At 36.6% G+C, this 21,927-nt stretch overlaps 2 protein-coding genes across 10 annotated transcripts in view; both read left to right on the forward strand.

Annotated features, from left to right (window-relative positions):
* Nucleotides 1–21,927, forward strand: part of LOC132937857 (ephrin type-B receptor 1-B) — a 133,678-nt gene that overhangs the window by 55,712 nt on the left and 56,039 nt on the right. The window lies entirely within an intron of this gene.
* Nucleotides 5,470–8,572, forward strand: LOC132939013 (uncharacterized). Its single transcript, XM_061006012.1, has 2 exons — nucleotides 5,470–5,805; nucleotides 5,904–8,572. Exons 1-2 carry the CDS (start codon nucleotides 5,755–5,757, stop codon nucleotides 7,215–7,217), a joined length of 1,365 nt encoding a protein of 454 aa, XP_060861995.1. The 5' UTR covers nucleotides 5,470–5,754; the 3' UTR covers nucleotides 7,218–8,572.

Here is a 21,927-nt window from a genome sequence, read left to right on the forward strand (position 1 = left end):
CACAAACAAACGCGCGCATTAATCTTTCATTTTCTATGCACACAACAACGACGGCGCACGGGCGACGGCCAATCATCGCAGTAGGAACGAATTTCGTGCGCGCATTCTTAAATCAACATGCCCGGAGACTCCCCGGGGCCTTTTCCCGCACGACCGCCCTCCACCCCGCCGCCACCTTCCGGTTTTCGTGTACCGCCACCGCCGGAGCGGTCTGTAAACGCGCGTGACGTTCTCGATATTATTATATTATTCTGTCTCGGAGTCTCGCGGTCCGTATCATTTTATGGGGCCGTTTAAAAACAAAACAAAACTATATAAATAACGTATAAGGTGCACACGAGGTAATTTAACATATTTCTACCTCTACCTATATAATATACTCGTGTATATTACATATATAATATACACTTATATATATTACATATAATATACTGCAATCTATGTTCACACACGCACACACGCACGCTCAACCTGACACACGAGTGAAACCAACACCATTATCGTCTATAGGTTTATACACCGGACTCTTCTCTATATGTACCATATAACCTTCATACCTATGGTCGAAACCGTCAAACTCGCACTAATATATTACACCAGATATATATATATATACATTTATGTATGCGGAAATTCCGGTGCGGGCACCCTCCTGCTAAGACTTAACCCCAGCGACTATGTATTTATATGTATGTATGTATATATATATATATAATATTACGTATTGCATATATGATTGTATGAATTTATGTAATAAATGTACATGGTGTGACGGGGTCGTCTCTATAATATATATATATAGGTATAATACTATATATATATATATATATGTATTATATATATATAGGTATAATACTATAATGTAAATACAATGTGTGTACTGTGTAGCTGGCGAGCAATAACATTTACGACGTCCATTACGCTTTGATGGGCGAAACCACGAAACGCTTCTAATGTGTCCATCATTCTTGTTGCCGCTGTGCCAGTAGAGGCTTTCCGGGGAACCGAAAAAAGTCGCCAACATTGCTGCACATGGGCAAATGGGTCGTAAATGAGATATATTGAACGTAATCGGTGTCCTGAAACACAACGCGAACTATCAGCTTTATATATATACATATATATTGCGATTTCGCCTAGAAGCTATAATGTATATAAGTATGCGCAAAGGGGGTGGGAGAGGAGGTGATTTCAAAAACGTCGCGGGGAAAATATGGCTTTTTAAACCGTTATGGCTACCATCCATAACGCCAAATGCGTTCAATAAACGTTTTTTTACTTTCGTTTCTGTTACCGCTTTATATATATGTATTTGTTTTGTTTTTCGGTTTTTTGTGAGCACTCACGAATACGGATTTTTAAAAATCGCTTAGAAATGAAACGAATACATATTTTTTTTGTTCTAATGTTATTTTTTCGTCGAATAAATCATTTCAAGCGTCCATTACCGCAGGACTTTTAGAACTTATAAAACCCGGCTTAACTCGTACGTACACACTTACATAACTGTCAGTAGAATATTATATACACCAGCGTCCAGCAAATATATAGTTTTGTTTTGTTTTGGAATCCATCATACGCGTGATGTGTACACAAACAGTGGTGTAGTCTTCTTGAAAAACCATAAAAAATTCCAAAATGATCAAACATCATACGTAAAAATTACAAACGAATTTTTTGTCCAGAACAAATAATAATTAAACACTGAATTGAATTATATACGTATTATTAAACATGTATTAAATAATGTTCACCACGCGTGTCACGGGGAAAACTTGACGTTGACGCGTTTTTCAATTATTATTATAAGTTAAGCAGCTAAAGAAAAACACACACACAGAAATCGTATAGGTGCATTATAGAATATACATATTATACTTTATTAATAAACACGTAACCGGGCCGCCCGTGGGAGTAGAAATAACGTTTATTACGCCTGCATATCGCGTAGAAGAGATGTAGTGTATCCTCATTGTTTATTCATACGTTCCTCTCGACTCTCTCGACAATCCGTTTATTGTTTTATTATTTTAATTCTGGACGACGGCGGCGACGGCGACGAGCACGTATATATAGAAACAAATAACGAAACGGATTGAACTCCCACGAGACTCCAATTATAAAAATTAAAAACTAAATACAAAACGATTCAAAAACGGACGTGAGAAAAAGATTTTTCAAAGAAATAGCCTTTCGGTTGACTATACATAACATGCTCTCCTACCAACCACCACAACCACTGAACGGAGATTGGAAACGGGGATTTTGAGTCGTGCTATTAAAAGATTTGAGTGAAGAAAACTCGTAAAGCGGACCGAAAATGCGTTGTTTTTACCTATAACGCCGTGTGTCTCCTTATACGATTATGGTTTGCAGAGAGAAACAGAATGAAAGTGAAAAAGAGAATCAGACAGGTCCATACTTATATGCGTGTATACTTTCTGACCGCGATTCATATACCTTAGCCCGTCGTGCATTATTGTATTTTCGTATACATCATCACACGAGACAAACTCTAGACGTCACCGCCTACCCATTTTCGGCTTTGTTCGATTACGACGACGGGAGGGATGTAGGTACCAATAATATATATATAATCCAGGGTCTTTAATTGAAATGGCGCAGGTTCGAAAATCGTGTTTCGAAGGTTTGTCGGTGTATAAGTAAAGTATACACACACACACACACACATTGTTTGCTTTTCCATAAACGTCGTTTCTGGTTTTGCGGAATATCGCAAGAAAAAAGTGTTTACAAACTTTGTTGCGAGGTTAACACCAGGTAATATTTTCAGACTAAATTTTCTTATTTTAGAAACCTCCCCGCGTGACCGACCCACTGCGACCGTCGGACGTTCTCTCCGGAAAGAAAAATAAGAACGTCGCCGCCCGCCGGCCGTACAATAACGTAATATTGCCCTTTCGCGCGCTGTTCCGTGTGTCATACGTGTTGGTTTTGGCTGCGGGCCCGCGCGCCGGGGAAACGTAATCTCATTACCGCCGCCGCCGCCGCTTCCTCCGCATCGTCGTCTTGCTTCGCTCCGACACGGCAACAGAGTCGTCCGAAGAGGGTTGGACGGCGGTGGTGCGTGTGTGTTTCTCGTGCGATTGCCGCCGCCGATCGATATATGCCGTCGACGGCGGTCGGGTGGGAGGGAGGAAGGCAGTCGGCGATGACGGCGCGGCGAAGGTGAGCTGTGCGTGAACGGTGGGTGGGTGAAGAGTATCACGTTTTCCGCGTTGGGTTACCTCGCCCGCCGCGCCGCGCCGTCACCGACGATATTTACGAGCTCATCCGTCTGCGGCGGTGGTGTGTGCGCCGCGCGCGTTATGACTGTGATTCACGTGATGTTGCCGCGTAAATCATTCGTCATGTACGCGAGGCGGCGGCAATATTATTATTATTATTATTATTATCATCGTCGTCGTTATTATTATTATAACTACTACTTCGAACACTGCAGCAGTCTGCAGAGCACACCAGATAGGTATATTATAGCACCTGAAACTGGTATGTATAACATACCATAGTTAGTATAGGATGCGTAAATATATTTAAAATAGAGAATAATATTTTAAAGTGCTTGCAGTGCGTGCGTCGTTTAAAACCGTGGCAAAGCCGCCGCCGTCATCGCCATCATCACGATGAAGTTTTTATTCCCGGTTCTTTTATCCGTCCGGACACGGTACACGATTTCTTTTTCCGTACACCCGCGCCGTAATTGTGTTACATGCGGTATATTATCTGTTCGCGAGCACTTTAAAGTATATATGTATATAATGTTATTATTATATCATTCTGTATCCTAGATCACAGCGGACGAGTCCTTTGATATAATATATGAAAACAGCGCTAAAAGGGACTAGAAAGATGAGGAGACTCAGAAGAAATGAATTCGATACGGACCGCATTCGATTTCTGCAGTGTTCGAAATTGACAAAACAGGCATATACTATTTGCCTCACGGGATTCAGTCGCTTCTAACGCAATAGATATTTCCCATTGATTTTTTTCCCTCCGGTCAACGACAATTATAAACTTCTTACGGGTCGGCTTAGGACGCACTAGGGTTTTTCACCGGTTCATCGTAAATTGTAAGGTACACAAATTGTACATTTGTGCCCTCCTTATATTTGCGTAGGTTTGATTTTTAGTTAGGTATATTCTGTTTCTATAGTGTTGTATTATTGATAGACAAGTACCTGACTATCGTTCTGGATATCTCTCCTAATGAGTATTTTAGTCTTAAAATCAATCGTTTTTCTCTCCTTCTTTGTGATTCTTTCCAGTATGAAACTCTATTTCCTCTTTGGTTATCCCGGTGAGTCTTACTTAAAGTCAAAATTGTGGCTCGGATTCATCTCTATCAAGCGTGAATCGCTGTACGCAGTCGTTTTAGAGTTGAAACGACTAAAATGTGCTGCGGTTAAATAGTACATTTAAGTCCATCTGTTAATTACAAAATAGCTAAAGACGAATGCGCTCCAACTAACATACACTTTTTTGTCAAATAACAATCAATGCTTGAAGATTGATAACGGTGTTTAAAAATATAATGTTTAATGTTTGACGCACAGTTCGAGCAAAACACAAATGATCTATTGAAAATCTTAATGTGTCGTACTAAACGTTGCAATATATATCATTGCGTTTGGTACGCCATGGCATTAAAACTATTATTTTTTGTACATTGGTACTCTACTGTATTATGGGTAATATTTATTGGTATTTGATTATATGCGTGTATTCATATTCGCATTGAATACCAGGCATACCATATTGTAAGTTGTTATATTCTTACGATCGTCGACCAACTTTTTATATTCACCGTCGACCGTCGTCGTAACACTGCATAATATGCGTTTTATTGTCATCTTCGTCTATCTTCCATAGACAACCATTATTATAGGTTTCTTAGACCACCACGCATTTATGTTCAAAATGTTTGACCTGTGCAAGTAATCGTTAAATAGGTTTGGGTACACAAAGTCATAGATATGGTGATCTCGATGATCAAGGACATTACGTTTTTGTAGACGTCAACTGCTGTGTTATGTATATCGACTAAATATATTTTTTCCGATGACTTATCTACCACCAAGCCATCGTGTTTTCCCCACTAGCAGGGCGTCCTGACAATATTGAATGTTTTTAATGTTTTTGAATGTTTTTTTTTTTTACCTTGAAATATTTATTATACATACAAATTGTACGTCATGCGTGATCGAAATGTTACACCCCCGTGTAAATTAATAAAATATTTTCATCATTATGATAATAATATATTATTGTTATTGTATATTCGACATAATTAAACCAGCGACGTTAGTATATAGTTTTCAATCGATATCAAACCTCTTATCGTGTGATTAATGGTAATTAATAATCGTATTATATCCTATAATATCATAGATAGATTACGGTTGCGTGGTGGTGGTCCCCGGGTATAATGGAACGTCTATTTTCTGATCACTTATATACTCTTTTTCAAATGAGAACGCACCGGGCGGCGGACGAAAACCGGTCGAAACGCGCGCATGGCCTCCCCACTCCCGACAGTTTCAGCTGTCGTAGGTGGTGCCACCTTGTATACGTAGTGAGTTGTATTTCCACAACATTGACGGCCGTTCGCACAATATGTGAAACGATATCTACTGTTTTGTTTACGCGCGCTCAGTAAATATATTGAATTTTGGCTTGGATTTGTGCGTTTAAATTATTTTTTTTATCGTGTCCTGCTTATTGGACAAAATTATGGATGACGAAATAATTGTTACACCAACAAAAAAAAATCCAAAGGGAAAGGTTTGTATTATTGTGATTAATTATATTATAGAATAGTGTATATTATGTTATTTGCAATGTATACAATAATATTATTATCATACATTTATTTATTCCAGTTTGTTTCATCAAGTCAAAAAGTGATGATTATCAATGCGTACAAAATGGAGTTGAAAAACAATCCGAAAATCACTATTAGGGAATGTCGGATAGTTCTTTCCAAACGCCTAGGCATTGGGCAAAGAACAATTTCAAACACTATTAGTGAGTACAATACCTCAAAGACTGTGATGTCTCCAAACAGAAAACGATGTAAGAAATCGTTTAAAGACGATTTCGATGATTTACATCGTAACACTGTGCGTCGTCATGTACATTCTTTTTGGTACAACAAAACCATTCCTACATTGGCCAAAATATACGCAGTTATTAAGGACGACGATAGTTTACCGTATGTATCAGAAACCAATTTATATCGTCTTTTAAAAACCATGGATTTCGAATACACCAAACGAAGCCGCAATAGTGCTCTCGTCGAAAGAGACGAAATAGTTGTATGGCGTCAACATTACTTGGAGGATATAAAGAAATACCGGGAAGAAGGGAGACACATGTACTACCTGGACGAAACGTGGGTCAATGCAGGAGAATGTACCAACAAAACATGGGTAGACAAAACCGTCAAATCGTGCCATGATGCATTTGTTCGAGGCCTCACAACAGGGCCGAAAAATCCAACAGGGAAAGGCAAACGACTGATCATTCTACACATAGGGTCGGAAGACGGGTTTGTACCAGGTGGACTCCTATGTTTTGAGTCAAAAAAAAACACGAATGATTATCATGACGAGATGAACGGTGACACATTTTTTGAATGGATGCAAAATATATTACCAAAACTAAAAGAAAACTGTGTCATCGTTATGGATAACGCATCATACCATTCAGTAAAGGCAGACAAAATACCTACTACATCAACAAAAAAGGCGGACATAATTAAATGGTTGGAAGAAAAAGGTGAAGTTATCGACAAGCCTATGGTAATTCCTCGACTACTTGAAATAGTACGCAGAATTAAACCAATGCACGACAAATATGTAATTGACGAACTGGCCAAAGAACACAATCGCACCATCTTAAGACTCCCACCGTACCATTGTGAGTTAAATCCGATAGAGCTGGCTTGGTCATCAGTCAAACATCACGTCAAAATAAACAATACCAGCTACAAATTACCTGATGTGAAAAACTTGTTGTTGGAAGGTATCGAACGGGTAAATTCCGTTATGTGGAAAAATTTCATAAGTCATACCGAAAAAATCGAAAAAAAATTCTACGAAATGGATTTCATCGTTGACCAAATGTTGTCTGCAGAAGTAGAACCTGTTGTCATCAATGTAAGTAATTCCTCTTTCGAGTCTGAGTCTGACTAAATGTATTTTTATTTTTTATATTTGTAATTTTTATTTTTTTTTTATGTGTAATAAAAAAAGAAATATTAAACAAATGGTTTTCTGTACTTATTAAAATATCATCCATAAACCTATCCATCGTGTTTCTGTGTATAATATAATCAAATAAAATAATGAAGTATATATATTTATATACATTTATATGTATAAAAAAAAAATTTTTAAATGTTTTTTTGTTGTAAGTGATATACAATTATAAACTAACTACCTATCTGATCGAAATCAATTTAATGAACCGTTTGATTAATTTAAATACATATCTAATAATTATACAATCATGAAGAGCCAAAAAAATCTTTAAATTCAATATTATATAGGTACGATTAGTGTCGTACTTATATAAATGCGTATTATAATATATGAGTTGATATACATCATAATATATTATATATTAGGTATAATAGGTGTGTGTGTGTATATATATATATAAGTATATATATATATAAGTATATATAATTATCCCATTTAGACCCTAACACATGGATGTACTAAAAAAAATATATATATAAGTATAGCATTTATATACACGCGTTAATATTGTGTACGTATAACATAATATAATATAATGGTCCCCACGATGCTATACTTTATATATATATAATAATTAATAACACACCAAGTATATTATCGCCAAAAATGTGTACGAAATCTTCGCCGACCTGCTATGAATGTTCGAATTTCAAAACGTACATTCTCATCACAATAACCTCGTGCGGCCCGCCGCCGGACGTACACAATATATATTATACTATAGGTCAGAGTTGGGCCAAATTTTATCTAGATAATTATTCGAATAAATATGTATTCGATTAATTATTTATTCGAATAAAATGTTATCTCAATAATCATCTAAATAAAATTTCATTCGAATAACGCCCTACTCTGCTATAGGTAAATACTATGGACTCAACAAGTCCCTGTGGTGAACTGGCACCACAGCCTGCTACGACTGCTATGGACGATTTAATAATTTTGTTTTAAGAATTAAAATATATAGGTATTATTATAGATACCATATTACCACGATGCCATAATATCGACAATATGTATACTATAAGAAATACATCAATAAATAATGAATAATAATAATCCGTAAGTGTTTACGTATTTGAGTATAAAAATAATAATATTCTGTGGCGTGCAACAGTATGATGCGGTAGATAATAATTATAATAATAATTGAACATTCTGTATGCCCGGCGGCGTCGAAAGTAGCCGATCATTGGCGACTAATCAGAAATTAATTACTAACTTTGTGGGAGGGGCTTGTGGTTCCGCCTCTGATAACGATGCGCGACCCGGTGCGTTCTCATTTGAAAAAGAGTATACTACTTCAACAGTGCAGCAGCAGACCAGAGGTCCAAGTCTTAATGGTATGTATCAAAGTAAACGCCTATATATATAAATATACTATAGTATAATGACTTTGGGACCGATAATCTGCAGCGATAGATATCGCTCGGATTTCGTCCGCGGCGCCCGCCCGAGAACGATCGCTAATGAAAGTGCAGTTTAAAATACCCACAACCTATATTATAGTGTATTATATTGTACATCACTGGGACTTTTTTTTTAATAAATATAAATGTGGTCGAAAAGAGGTTATCGTAATGACTGTTGCAGTAGGCTGTGGTGGCGGTGGTCAATATCGCGGTGAACGATCTAAATGGCTTTTATTTGTCTGTAGTTATTGTTTACGACGCATTTTTAATCGCATCGGAACCGCTTATGTTACCGTGTCGAAAGTTCGGGGGGGGGGGGGGCATTAGCACGTGTAAAGAAATAATTGTTAACTACACTTTCGCCTTCTACCGGACTACTTCTACTTTTACAGTGGAATATATTATTATTATTATTATATTATTGCCCAATTTTACTAACAATTTTAATATTTTATAATAATATATTATATTTGTACGCATTATTACAATATTAAGCATATTATGTGATACAAACACTGACTTGGCACGGAATGTTTTAATCGTTCACCGTAAATGTGCTAATCGTGTTTCGTGTCAGGTACCCCAAATATATACATACGATCTGAATGGCAAATTATTATCTGGAGATTATTTACTCTGAACAGTCCTCCACAGAGTACTGTATGCACTCTGTGCGCTCGTACGCTGCAGTGTACATATGACGTGTTTATAATATACATATATTATATTATTGTGTATTATATCGTATATTATAATATGTATGCATCAATGTTTAATCTGCCTTTGTGGTTCGGTATATATGGTATATATGGTCAGTGGTTTTGACTCTTCTGCTAATACCGCACCACGGATACCCAAAACGTCCTAAATGCTGGTCGACATAAATTATGCAAAGGAATTTACTGTGCGTCAAAAGTTGAACGTAAAGTTATTCGTCGAAATTACAGTATGTATTAATACAATAACAGTGGCTACCGTCAGTGCTGTTTAATGTTCTAGAAACAGTTATTTATATTTATTATAAAAATTTTTTTTTTTTATTTTAATTCACTAAATTATTATTAGTCAATGTGTAAATCCTCTTTTTAAAAGAAAGTCTTTAACTATATTATAATATTTTCCCTTAACTATATAAATTGAACAAATATACGTAATAAATACGGTACATGCTATGATAAGGATGTAGAGCCGGTGTAGGTATTTTTTATACATGTGAAAATAATACATATTTGCGCATTATGACTATACATACATGTTTACTGTAATTTATTGTTCACTCCATATTTTACTCGTCACAATACTTTTGAAATTCCATTTAATATAGAGAACATGAAACTATAAAAAATAATTAACAACGAAAATGTTTTTTGTTTTATAATCTGAGTGATTAAATTAATTGCGATAAAAATTATTACACTAATGACAGTACAAGAAATGAATTACTTATTTTCCTCAGTGAAACATATCTCAAATCATTCTACTATTTACATTTTTATAATATATTAAATATATACGTTTATATTATATTATATACGTGTATACAGGTTATATCGGCGTATTTGCTCCTATCAATATCCGCCGCCTGTTATTATAATAATAAATAAATACCACATCATCTATACTCGCCTCTTGCTTAAACTTCAAAACCTTAATACTTACATTACAGTTTGAATACTAAGTAATATTAATTAATAATTCAAATTTAAAAATATTTACATCAATAATAACTCAATCGATCTATAGTGCTTGCCTCAGATTTTTTTAGAAAAACAAAAAAATACATTTGAGTAAAAAACAAAAATGCTACATCATAAATATTAAAAAATATTGTGAGTCCCGTCGTGTTACAATTTATTAGGAGAAAATTATTTAAGACAAAGTGCAGTATTTGCAAACTGATCGTGATTGACGCTATAATATTATAGTTGTACAATATTATACTCGTTTAGATTTTCTCGAAGCCATATTTTATTAATGTTTTTAAAAGACAAATGCGAGTATGTGACAGCGTGGATGTGGCACCTTGATGACTGACTGCAATAATTATTCGATACACAAAAAAAACACACATTTTTATGAGATTTGTCAGATGTTGATGGCAGAGCATCACACACGTGGTAGAAATTCGTCGTTCTCTCCTCCTCTGTTTATCTCGCGTCCCTGGAAATAACTCTTCACACGCCGTAAACACAAATTAGCCGTCCGCGCCCTGTTTATCCATGCACGCTGCACCGACCGTCAACCGAGGCCTCATTAAGCCAGTCACTCTGGTCCCTTTTAGTAAGAATAATATTAACGAGTTAACGCGACTCGCGAGCGTATATCCTTTTGGTGTATCTATATATATTATACTGTATGTGTGGTGTGTATGTGAGCCACCTTTATATGGTGTGTACTAAAATAAAATTCCATAGCTTCCACCGACTAGAGAACAATGACTTTGTTTCCTCTCTACGACCATTTGTAAACGCCACCTCGGAACAAATGTCCCGGAATCGCGATGACAGCGAATAAAATATATTATTACGGTGTGTTTTTTCATTCGACACACGTTGCGTACAACATATATATATATATATATATGTAACGTGTACGTGTGAAGGAAAGAGACGTTCACTCTGATAAATTGGCGCGCACAGGCCCCGCCGCGGGTTAATAATTAGTAACGAGATCTCTTTTTTATTATTATTCTCTCTGTCAATTGGGGCCCCGTCCGAATAATAATGATAATAATATTTACCTAATTACGTTTCCGTTTTTTGTTTTCATATATTATAATATTGTGTATACATTTCACCTACACACACAATCAAAATACCCGTGAGCAATTAAAACGAGTACCGTACTCTGCGTGTGTGTATAATAATATTTAAATAAAATATATACGATATATTTTGCCCCGAGGCCGAGCCGTGACCACCGCCGCCGCCGTTGCTGCTGCTGTCCGTTGGACATCGTATTATAATATTATGGAAACCACAGGATGACCATTATTAATAGTATATATTTTCAGACATAGTATTATATGATATTAAAATAAATTATTGTTATCCTCTTCATCACCTGTAAAGGGGTGAATCCCGTGAGAACGAAATATTACACTATGCATTCAACGAAATCATGCGGTACGACCGTGTTGATTTCCGTATACATCTATACAAATTAAAACGTAAACATTCCAAAAGCCCTGACTGTATATTTTGTGATCGCACCAATTGTACCTAATATATAATATTTTTATGCGTAATCAAAAATAAATATCGTTCAACGTAGTCAGTGCTTATGAATCGTTCGGGTGGGATCTCCACAACACATTTCCGCCGGACATTCAGATCGAACGCTCGTCGCAATTCGCACGGCGGCAGGTGAAATAGGAATACAACAATATCGGCGGCGATAGCGCCTTTTCACCTTGCGAAATCGAATCGAAACCACAAAAGAAACACAATGGGCGTGTATATATTATTATATATGAAACGTCGTTATGGTCATCGCGTAACTGGATATCGGTGCATCCGCATTGGCGTTTTTCTGAAATATTATTTTGCAGCGACCATGATAATATAATATCCTGTAAGTACACCCATGTACGTATATCGTTGTGACTGAACACGCCCATCACACCCCCAACGGGGTAGGGAGGGCGCAAGAAAATTTTAAGTTTCCGTCGTCGGGTTTAAAAATACCGCAATGCACGTATAATATAATAGATGTACCACAAAATCGCTAAATTGTTTTCAGACATCGTCATTCGTCCGGTGGAATATACGTATAGGGAACCCCATAATACATGACCATACCACACCCATGTCTAAAAAATATTATAGGCATACGCGCACCACCCCACATGAGCGTCTGCACAATCCGCACGTCATAAAATTATATTCCGCGGCGGCGGAAACGAATCCAGGACAACGACGGGGCCGCGTATGAGCGTGTGTGTGTGTTTTTGTGTGTGTAAAACGACGTGGAACCGGTTGGGGAATTTAAAAAAATAATAATCATTAAACATTCAAAGATTACTATATTATTAAACTCGGGATTGGCTAACAAGCGAAATGCCATTCGTATCCACAATAATATAATAATATTGTTATGGGTGTATATTATATATAATGTATACACACTATCGGACACTATACACTGCACTCGCCATGCACGTCATATACGCGAGTTTGCACTAAGCACAAACACGACTACCATGCAACTTACTATACTTAGATAATAATATTATACCGTACCGTAGTATATATAGCAATAATAACCGTGGTCGGGTGGGCGGGTCGGTCCGGTGAGATAGATAGCAATAATATTACAGGCAGGCGCGCACAACGCCTTTTCGGCGGCGACGGGAAACGCACCGAGGAATCTATATTATAATAATATCTCCTCTTCGGCGGCGGCGGTTGCGGGCGGTCGCGAACTGAATAATGTCCGCGTGTGTGTAGTAATCATACGTCTATACTGTATAGCTGCGGAGCGTATATCGTCCGTACACGGTTTTTATTATTAAACGATCGTGGAATTCGCAGACCTAAAATTACACCTGTAGGCTGTGTAGCTCTTGTGTGTGTGTGTGTGTTATATCGATATTACACGATGATGAATGTCGGCATCGGTGGGGAGAGATATTATGTTTTATCGGGCCGGGGGGGGGGGGGGATATAATAAAACGATTGTGTTGCTAGAGCGTATACAAAAAAAAAACAACCATATACCTCTATGTCTGTGTGGTTGCAAGTAACAATGACGTGTGTATATACCTGTTCACCGCGCCGTCCCACAACGATTGCCAGAACTCTATACCTAAACACGTATTTTTTATCAGATTTTTTTTGTATTACCTCCCCCACGTTGGTCCCTTTGATCGACGACCGTGCATGTAGGTACACTTTACAACTATTCGAACATTTTTTTTTTTTTCAAGACCTTTCTACATATTATATTATATGGATATAAATATAGCAGACTAGTAATTAAATTACGCACGACAAAAAGCCCGCCATTTCAGCCCATGCAAGCTCCGGAGATCCCATCAAAGAATCCTGATTTTTTCCCTCTGACGTTTTTACTAGATTCGGCTGACTATATTATAAAGTATATTCTCAATACCCAGTCGTTTATATATTATTGTAGTTGCAGGTGAATGTACTAGTACTACTATATAGTTTCTTTTTAACTTTGATTTTTTACTGCTGTAACTGTTTTTAATTGTTGATTATTATGATACAATGGCCCCGTTTACATTTATATAATCCATTATTCCAATTGTATATGCTGCTGCAGAAATATCGAGTGCATATATGTAGCATTTATGATTTTTTACACGCGTATCTCATTATTGTTGACATTAAACACAGCTCTTAAAATTTAGCGCACTCGGGTAGAATATATTTACTCACAATTCGCGTATTGTATTTTATTTTCACGATCAATGGTTAAAAAACTCATACAATTTTTTTAAAAACATTTTTAAAAACGAGATCATTTTGTAAATTGCAATGTAAGTAATACAAAAAAAATATAATATATATACAACGTTTTTCGAGGATTTAAAATAATATGTACAAAACCTCTTCATTATTTGATTCCAAATGACAAAAAAAATAAAAGAAATAAAATATCAAATCCATTGTTTAGCATTTTGAGCTTTAAATCACGGTTTAATCATTTCTAAAGAAATTGTGTCTGCCACGAGTTATTACTTACATTTCTTTTTTTTCTTTTGTCGTTCTCTATAAACGTGAAAACCATGCGGCTTATGCTTGTAAAATATAATATATTATATAGGTAAGCACCTACATATTATTATATGAAGGCTGCGAAAGAGTCGCGCACAGGAGGTCTTTTTCAACAACACTTGGCGGTTGCAACACCCTTTTACAACAACAATAATTGGTCGTGGAATTCTTCTCCCCCTACTCCCCTCGTCAATTACACCTCTTTCGTTTCGGAATAATAATAATTGTTTATCCGGTGTAATTCGTTTCGGCGCTGCAGCAGAACGTTTTCCGACGGACGTCTTCATCGCCGCCGCCGCGCGAGCGAGCAAAGGACGAACGGAGAAGAGTTTTTTTTGTTTGATTCCTTTTACATTTTCTCGTTCCGTAAATTGTACACCACCGCGACTCGCGAACGCAGTAGCTGGGTAGCGTGTCAATCCAATGTTTCACGGTGTCCTCGGATGCGTACATTATTATAATATTATATACTTGTATAAATCGTGGTGTATACTGCCGTGTCGCGGCCTACGCACCGAAACGACTGGCGCGTGTAAGTATATTATAATATTACAGTATATATGTGTAATTATGTGCGTTGTGTGTGTCGTCTCGTAAATAAAGTTATTATGTCGCGCGCGAGAAATATCCGGTCGTCGTTTTATTCATATTTATTATAATATTATTCCTAATATTATGTAGATCGAGTAGTAGACCCGTCTTATTGGTTTTTTCCCCCCGTTATTATAATATTAATATAATATTATAATCACACGAAAACCTAGTGCAGCTCCAACTTTTAGATACACTTACGACGTTATGTCGTATTATGTCGTGCGTCAAACGGCTATTATATTATTATAGCGCTCGATTGAAATATACAGAAACTATACGTGTCGGTATGATGTTCTATATCGTAACATTTATCCCTTTTCGTTTATTTTTCTCGAGGATTTACTAATCAAAATACAAAATATGACTGGCGGAGGTCAAGTCTCGCGCACGTATCTAGTAACAGGTTTCGAGCGCAACGCAAATACGCCACGGCCAAGGAAAACATCGGTGATGATAATATTTTGTCGGACCGTCATGGCACACAACTAGCTAGCTGGATATATGACGGTGCATTATTATTTCTAATGTACATTTTATTTTCTCTCTTCCCATTACGGACAAAGCGGCCGAGGCGGTCATGTTGGTGGGTTTCGACAAACATTTTTCGACTCCCGAGTTGCTGCCGCGCTACGTTGCTCGCCGTGTGCACTTATATTAATATTTAACTTATTAGGCATATATTGTTTTTAGTAATGTTAACCATATAATATGTGTATGTATATGCGTGTGCATGTGTATACTGCAGCGTAATTACGGTTTTCAAACTGTCCGTTTTTGCTCTATTCTATTCGGTGGCTTTGTTGTACAACGACCTGACGACAGAAGTAAAAAATAATATTATATTTTGCAAAATAATTTTTGAAATAACCAAGGGGAAAAATCATATTTAAAAGTTTTCTTATGTGTTTAATAATAAGACAGGAAAACATAGAGTAGCTAATCGTGCAAAGTGTTTGAACATTTTATTTCGATATTGAATATACCACAATATTGTTTTCGAGTTAATGTATATTTTTTTAATTCGTTATACCTTCAATTATATTTTATATTTTGTTCGATGTTTCCACGAGACTTGAATCATTATTTCGCAACAAAGAAACCATTGAACAACGTATGATTTATTTACAGGTATTATAATAGTACCTTAAACCTTTATATTAATATTCTATGCTCGAAATTGAACTTCTTTACATTATCATGCGCGCACAATAAACGAAATGTATTTACAATAATTGTTTGCAGCTGCTATGGACAAATATATTCAAGTACTTAATTAAATGCTTTTTACGAGTTAGTTATAATAGGATGCCTACCTGTTTCTTTAAAATATACCGTTCGTTTCAATGCAGTATATATAGGTACTATATATTTTAATACATTTATTATAGTTTATGTTTTCCATATCCAGTAAAATATATATACAGGTATATTCGTATTGAATCAATATTTTAATATAAAAAGAAACCCGAAAGAAAATCAACTGTTTGTACCTATATAGTGTAGGAAGGGAGTCACGTAGGTATATGGTATATATATATATATAGTTGTATACACTACGTTCCTGGTATATATTATGAAACATATATAAACATTGTTATATTATTATAATTTTCCAATTTTCGTTCGACCGTGCGTTTTTCTTATTCGAGAAAGAACAGATGTAATGTTTTCAAAATTTAAACAGATTCCATTATTATTTCCTATGAATATAAATAGCTTAATTAATATTTGTTGTTTTCGCCACGACTCGCCCTTTTCGGGGATTCGGCGGCAATTATTTCCCACGGGAATCGCCGCTACTGCTGCTACCAACTGTTTGCGTTTTATACCCTCTCTCCGAAGATCTACACCCCAATATGGCAATATATTATGAACAACTGATGATACGCTCGCAGTACGCGCCTTGGTCACTTATTGCTATTTCGCATATTATATAGGTCGTGTCTTGTAGCAGTTGCCGTGACGGTGCTATTCAGTGTTCCACGGCTACTGACCGTCGACCGATCCACACATAATATTATTATTATAAATTATAATATATAAATATACACAAACACTCCGGGGCATAATATACAACGTGCGCTCAAGTGTGTGTGCGTGTGTAACGTGACGACGCGACGGGTTCTCCTATTCTACAAAATTAATAATAAAAAACGAATGTTATAATATTCGACCCGGCACCGAGTAATTAATCGAAAACGGATAAAAATGTGTATGTGCAGGTACAACAACAACGGCCGTCGTCGTATATAATTACCGGAAAGACAGATAGGGTTAATGGCCCTCGCCCCCTCCCCCTCCTCCTGAACCTGTTGTCGTGTACTTGAACGACGCCGCTGCCACTATCGTAGGCGTGGGTGGTGGTTGATCGATTTACCAAACATATTTGTTAACAGTAAAATGTATAAAATATGCAATTTCATAGACGTGCAATTATTATTTTTTTTTTTTATATATATAAAACCTGATCAAAATGTTATATAGATGTTTAAATTACATACTCCCGTTCAGAAATCGCTTGGTGGATGCATATAATCACAGACATTGCATTGCTTTCATTAAACTGACCATTCGGGGGTCGGCGTCTGGGACATGCGCACCCCAAAACCCTAAGGGATAATGTGTGCTGCGAGGTTCTGACCGCGACTTCGTGAAGAGTGGGTCGATATATTTGGAGATGTCTCAGGGAGGCGTAGTCAGGCTACCGAGCCTCTAACTCGGGGGTCGCGGCTTGAAGTAAACAGGACCCGGAAACTTTGACTTTTTTATGCGCTGTATCTATATAATATAACATAATCACTGATTTAGGGGAACTGGTGCTCATGATCCTTAAACAACGTGCGGCCTACGAACGGTGGGTAAAATTGACGTCCTCCGACCTTAGACCTCCGTGGCTCTCGAATAGTGAACAGTGCTAACTTTTTTTGTGCATCCCATCTATATAACATAATCACTGTGTAAATGGAGGGTTTTCCTTTCAGTTTTTATTCTACGTATATAATGTATAACATTATATTGCGTATTTGTATATAAATATATAAGTACATCTTCATTTATCGGTGCTTGGGGCGGCTTGTGTAGCTAAATAAATTATTGTTTTTAAAATCGCACATACTTTAAACAATACAAATTGGAATCCCGTAACTATATCTTAATGTTGTTGTTTTGATATCAATTCCCGAGTTTCGTTCTCTCATCTTGTGGGTTTTCCGTCTTATTAACTACAAAATACATTTTTATCGTTTTAATAATAACCGTTTTTTTTTCTTCTCGTCGTATCGTCCGGAGCAGTTTTCCCAACTATAAAGTTTTTATTATTGTTATTCGTTTCTACGTTTTCTATTCAGAAAATAAAACTTTTGTAACAATATTATATTAACGTCGCTCAACATCGTTTTATTGTATATTTTTCGGGACATCGATTTTGTCCGACGAATAAAAATCGTCGTCCGTCCACGAATAAAAAGAATTAAAAATCGGTATAAAAGTAAAACGATGGAAAAAAAACAAAACCTTACACGTACCTACACAAACGATTACGTCGGCATTTGTCTTTGCTGCATCGGCGACTGTACCTACACACACACACACACACATAATATTCGCGTTTCTCTCCAAATCTTAATAATACGTCTCTTTATTTCTTACTGTGTCTCTATACATTTTTTATCGTGTCTCTCTTTTTTACTCTTACATGACGTGATATATCGACGAGCAGTGCCCGTCGCCCGTTAAACGACAACATAAATTGATCGGTCAACCGTGTTGCGCGTTTGCCTACGCGTAATTATATTGCCATATATACATACACTATATAGGTACACCACGTAAATTACAATATACGCACAAACGGAATACCTAATGAGCGACCGTCGTCGGTGGTGGCCGCGGCGGCGGCGGCGTCGACGATACGCGTCTCTTTCGGAACGGGCGCGCGCCGAGCGATGGAGCTCGCCATCACACTCCCTCTCCATCGCGGCCCGAGAGTCGAGCGACGCGCCGTAAACATGTCACATTTCATTAACGCGGCGGCAGCATGGAAATAAAAAATTATAAATACGGAAAACGCCTACGTAATTTTTATTTTACTAATTTTTTTTCACACGACGACGGAACCAGACACCTCTGTCGTATATTACGCGCGCGTGATTTACCCGAAAAGAAAAAACCACTCTCGTGACGAGTGGGCGACGATGACGACGAAACACGCGCGCACATATATATAGTACACAGCGCACACATAATATTATAATATTATACGACGTGTGCTCTCGCGGCTCGCATTTGTGTGTTGTGTTCGTTCGATTGCGATCGTGCGAGTGCGCCTATCGTCGATCTCTCCTCCTTTATAATAATAATATATACGTTATTGTGTACGCGTATAATATTATAGTATATATAGAGACGCTGCAGCCTCGCGGGCTATATAGGTGTCGACGACACGTGTCGGGCTTATTAAAACCGCAGAAATTCGTTTTCGGACCGGCAGTGGCGGCGGCGGCGCTCGAACCGTGTCGGCGGCTGTGGTGGTGTTAGGCCCCGCGTCCGGTTGCCAGGTATAAACAATACGTAATATATTATTATTATTATTATTATTATACATGCTGCAGTGAGCATCAGCAGCAAACTTTGATATCGCTAGGCCATTATAGCGTACTGTATAATATATATATATATATATATACACGAGTGCACCGTGGTGGCGGTGGCGGTGGTGGTGGTCGGACGACGGAAAAGGAGCACATCAACAAACGAGCAATAACGATAATGACGGGGTTTCACTTCACCTGCGTCACACACGTGCTCCCGCGGAGACGCACATGCATAACTGTATAATATACATAATACGATGTGGTTATTATAGATGATGTAGTCGGCAGCGGTCATTCTGCGGTGAGCATTGTTGTATGCGTGTGTGTGTGTGTGAGTGATCGCGCGAGCTTGGAGTACGAATCGCGTTCAAGGTCGAGGGGGAAAATCCAATTTTAATAAAAAATTCACTTCTCCGCCGCGGTCTGCCATCGGTGTGCGTCGTACTTATACACCACTGTGTACAATATGCCATACGTATAATATACACGCACTGAGCATTACGCTCGTCCGTCGCCCCCACAACCCGCACGAGGTTACTCGGCAACCGTCGTATCACCGTCACGGTCGACAGCTGCAGCAGCTACTATTATAGCGCCGGGGATAACGTATAGTATTTTCCTCTCGCGTTATCTCCCCCTTCCCCACCACCACCGCACACCACGGTTAGGCCCCCGTCTCTTACCACGGTCGTGTACACGATGGATATATTATAATAATTGTATTACCCAGTACTCAATAAAGACATTCGCGAGTTTTGCAATAAATTTGATTACTGTTATAGATCTATTGTATACTTATTACTACATAGATGTATTTACGAAAAACGTGAAACTAAACATATAATTATATTAAGCATTCAGAGTTACGGTGAAAAGTTTCATATTTTTTAGTATTCTGTTGAACAAAAATTAAAAATTCAATATTTTTTCCTATAATATATGCCTTTTATTATTATTAGAAAAAAACGACTTTATCGGGTAGTAGTTGTATAAATAATAACCGGAATCGTTGAATATTGTACGTTTTCAAAAAAATAAATTCTATACAATATGGACAAAATAACCGTTTTTTTTTAATAGGAATCGGATGTATACGTCAATCGTTTTGAGAATTTCACGCGTTGCTTATTGTTGTCCTGTCCGTAGATGTATCCGGAACATCTAATGTCCCGTGTATACTGAGCTCTGGATAATTACTCTGTCGAACCCCTTTTTCTCAGTAACAATATTCATCTATGACAAATATATTATAGCAACATGGCTGAACGAACACATGTGATAATATGTCTAAAATATCTTGGTAATTAAATTTACATGCGTTTCCTGTAGTGTTGTGTATATTTATGTTTTATATTAAACTTTCTGATTTGAATTTTTAATTGTCTTTCATCGAATGTTTCCCATATCAAATTAAAATTATAGATATATAGCCGTAGTATGCCCGTATATATCTTTTTTTCCGAGCAACAATTATGCTGTAATATTAAAACAAAAACAAAATGCATTAAGAAAAAACCATACGAATTAAACTCACGAAACCATAACGTTTTCGTGGTTAACTGACTTTCAAAAAGAAAACGTTGCTTAGAACTTTACTTAAAAAACTATTGTTTTGTGTATTTCTCCAGTAATGTTTAAGAAAGAATATGTCTAATAAAAAGTTTCAGTTTGTTTTGAAATTTTCGTAGTGGTATAAGCAAATATATTTATAGTATACTAGCCGTATGTAAATGATATTGTAACATCACAAGGGAAGAAAATCTATTTTTTTTATAAACCTGAAACTAAAAATGTATTTTTGTAAACTTAATCAAATTAATTTCACTGACCAGTAACCAATAATACAATAATAAACACCGATCTAAATATTAGAAATTATATTTTATGGAATTTATAAATGGTCGCCGTTCATATTATAAAGTGTATAATTTATATATTTTTATGAAAAACAACTTTTGATAGTTTTTTTAGTATTTTGAGATGTGCTCTCTTTATTATGTACCTAAGTTTTACTGCATTGATATGGTAGACGGCGTAAAAACAATAATTTAAAAATAAAGTTGTATATTAAGTATAAAATATAAACTGTGTTATTCAAATTTTCTCGATCTTGAATTTATATTAGCAGTTAATATAAATTTATTTGCATTATATTTAGAACAATTAGAACCAAAGCTTGAGTATATAGTTACAAATTATACTTAAAATTATTTTCTGCTTTCGACTCTAACCAATTACATTTAGATTGTATTTAGTTAATTGTCATAGTATGGTAGTTACCTATTATTATAGGTTGTAAAAT

This window comes from Metopolophium dirhodum, chromosome 2, assembly GCF_019925205.1.
Source record: "Metopolophium dirhodum isolate CAU chromosome 2, ASM1992520v1, whole genome shotgun sequence".
Taxonomy (NCBI): Eukaryota; Metazoa; Arthropoda; class Insecta; order Hemiptera; family Aphididae; genus Metopolophium; species Metopolophium dirhodum.

Coding starts and splice junctions, on each gene's coding strand:
- LOC132939013 (XM_061006012.1), top strand. CDS start 5,755: ATGGATGACGAAATAATTGTTACACCAACAAAAAAAAATCCAAAGGGA. Junction 5,806..5,903: donor AAAAAAATCCAAAGGGAAAG/GTTTGTATTATT, acceptor TATTTATTCCAG/TTTGTTTCATCAAGTCAAAA.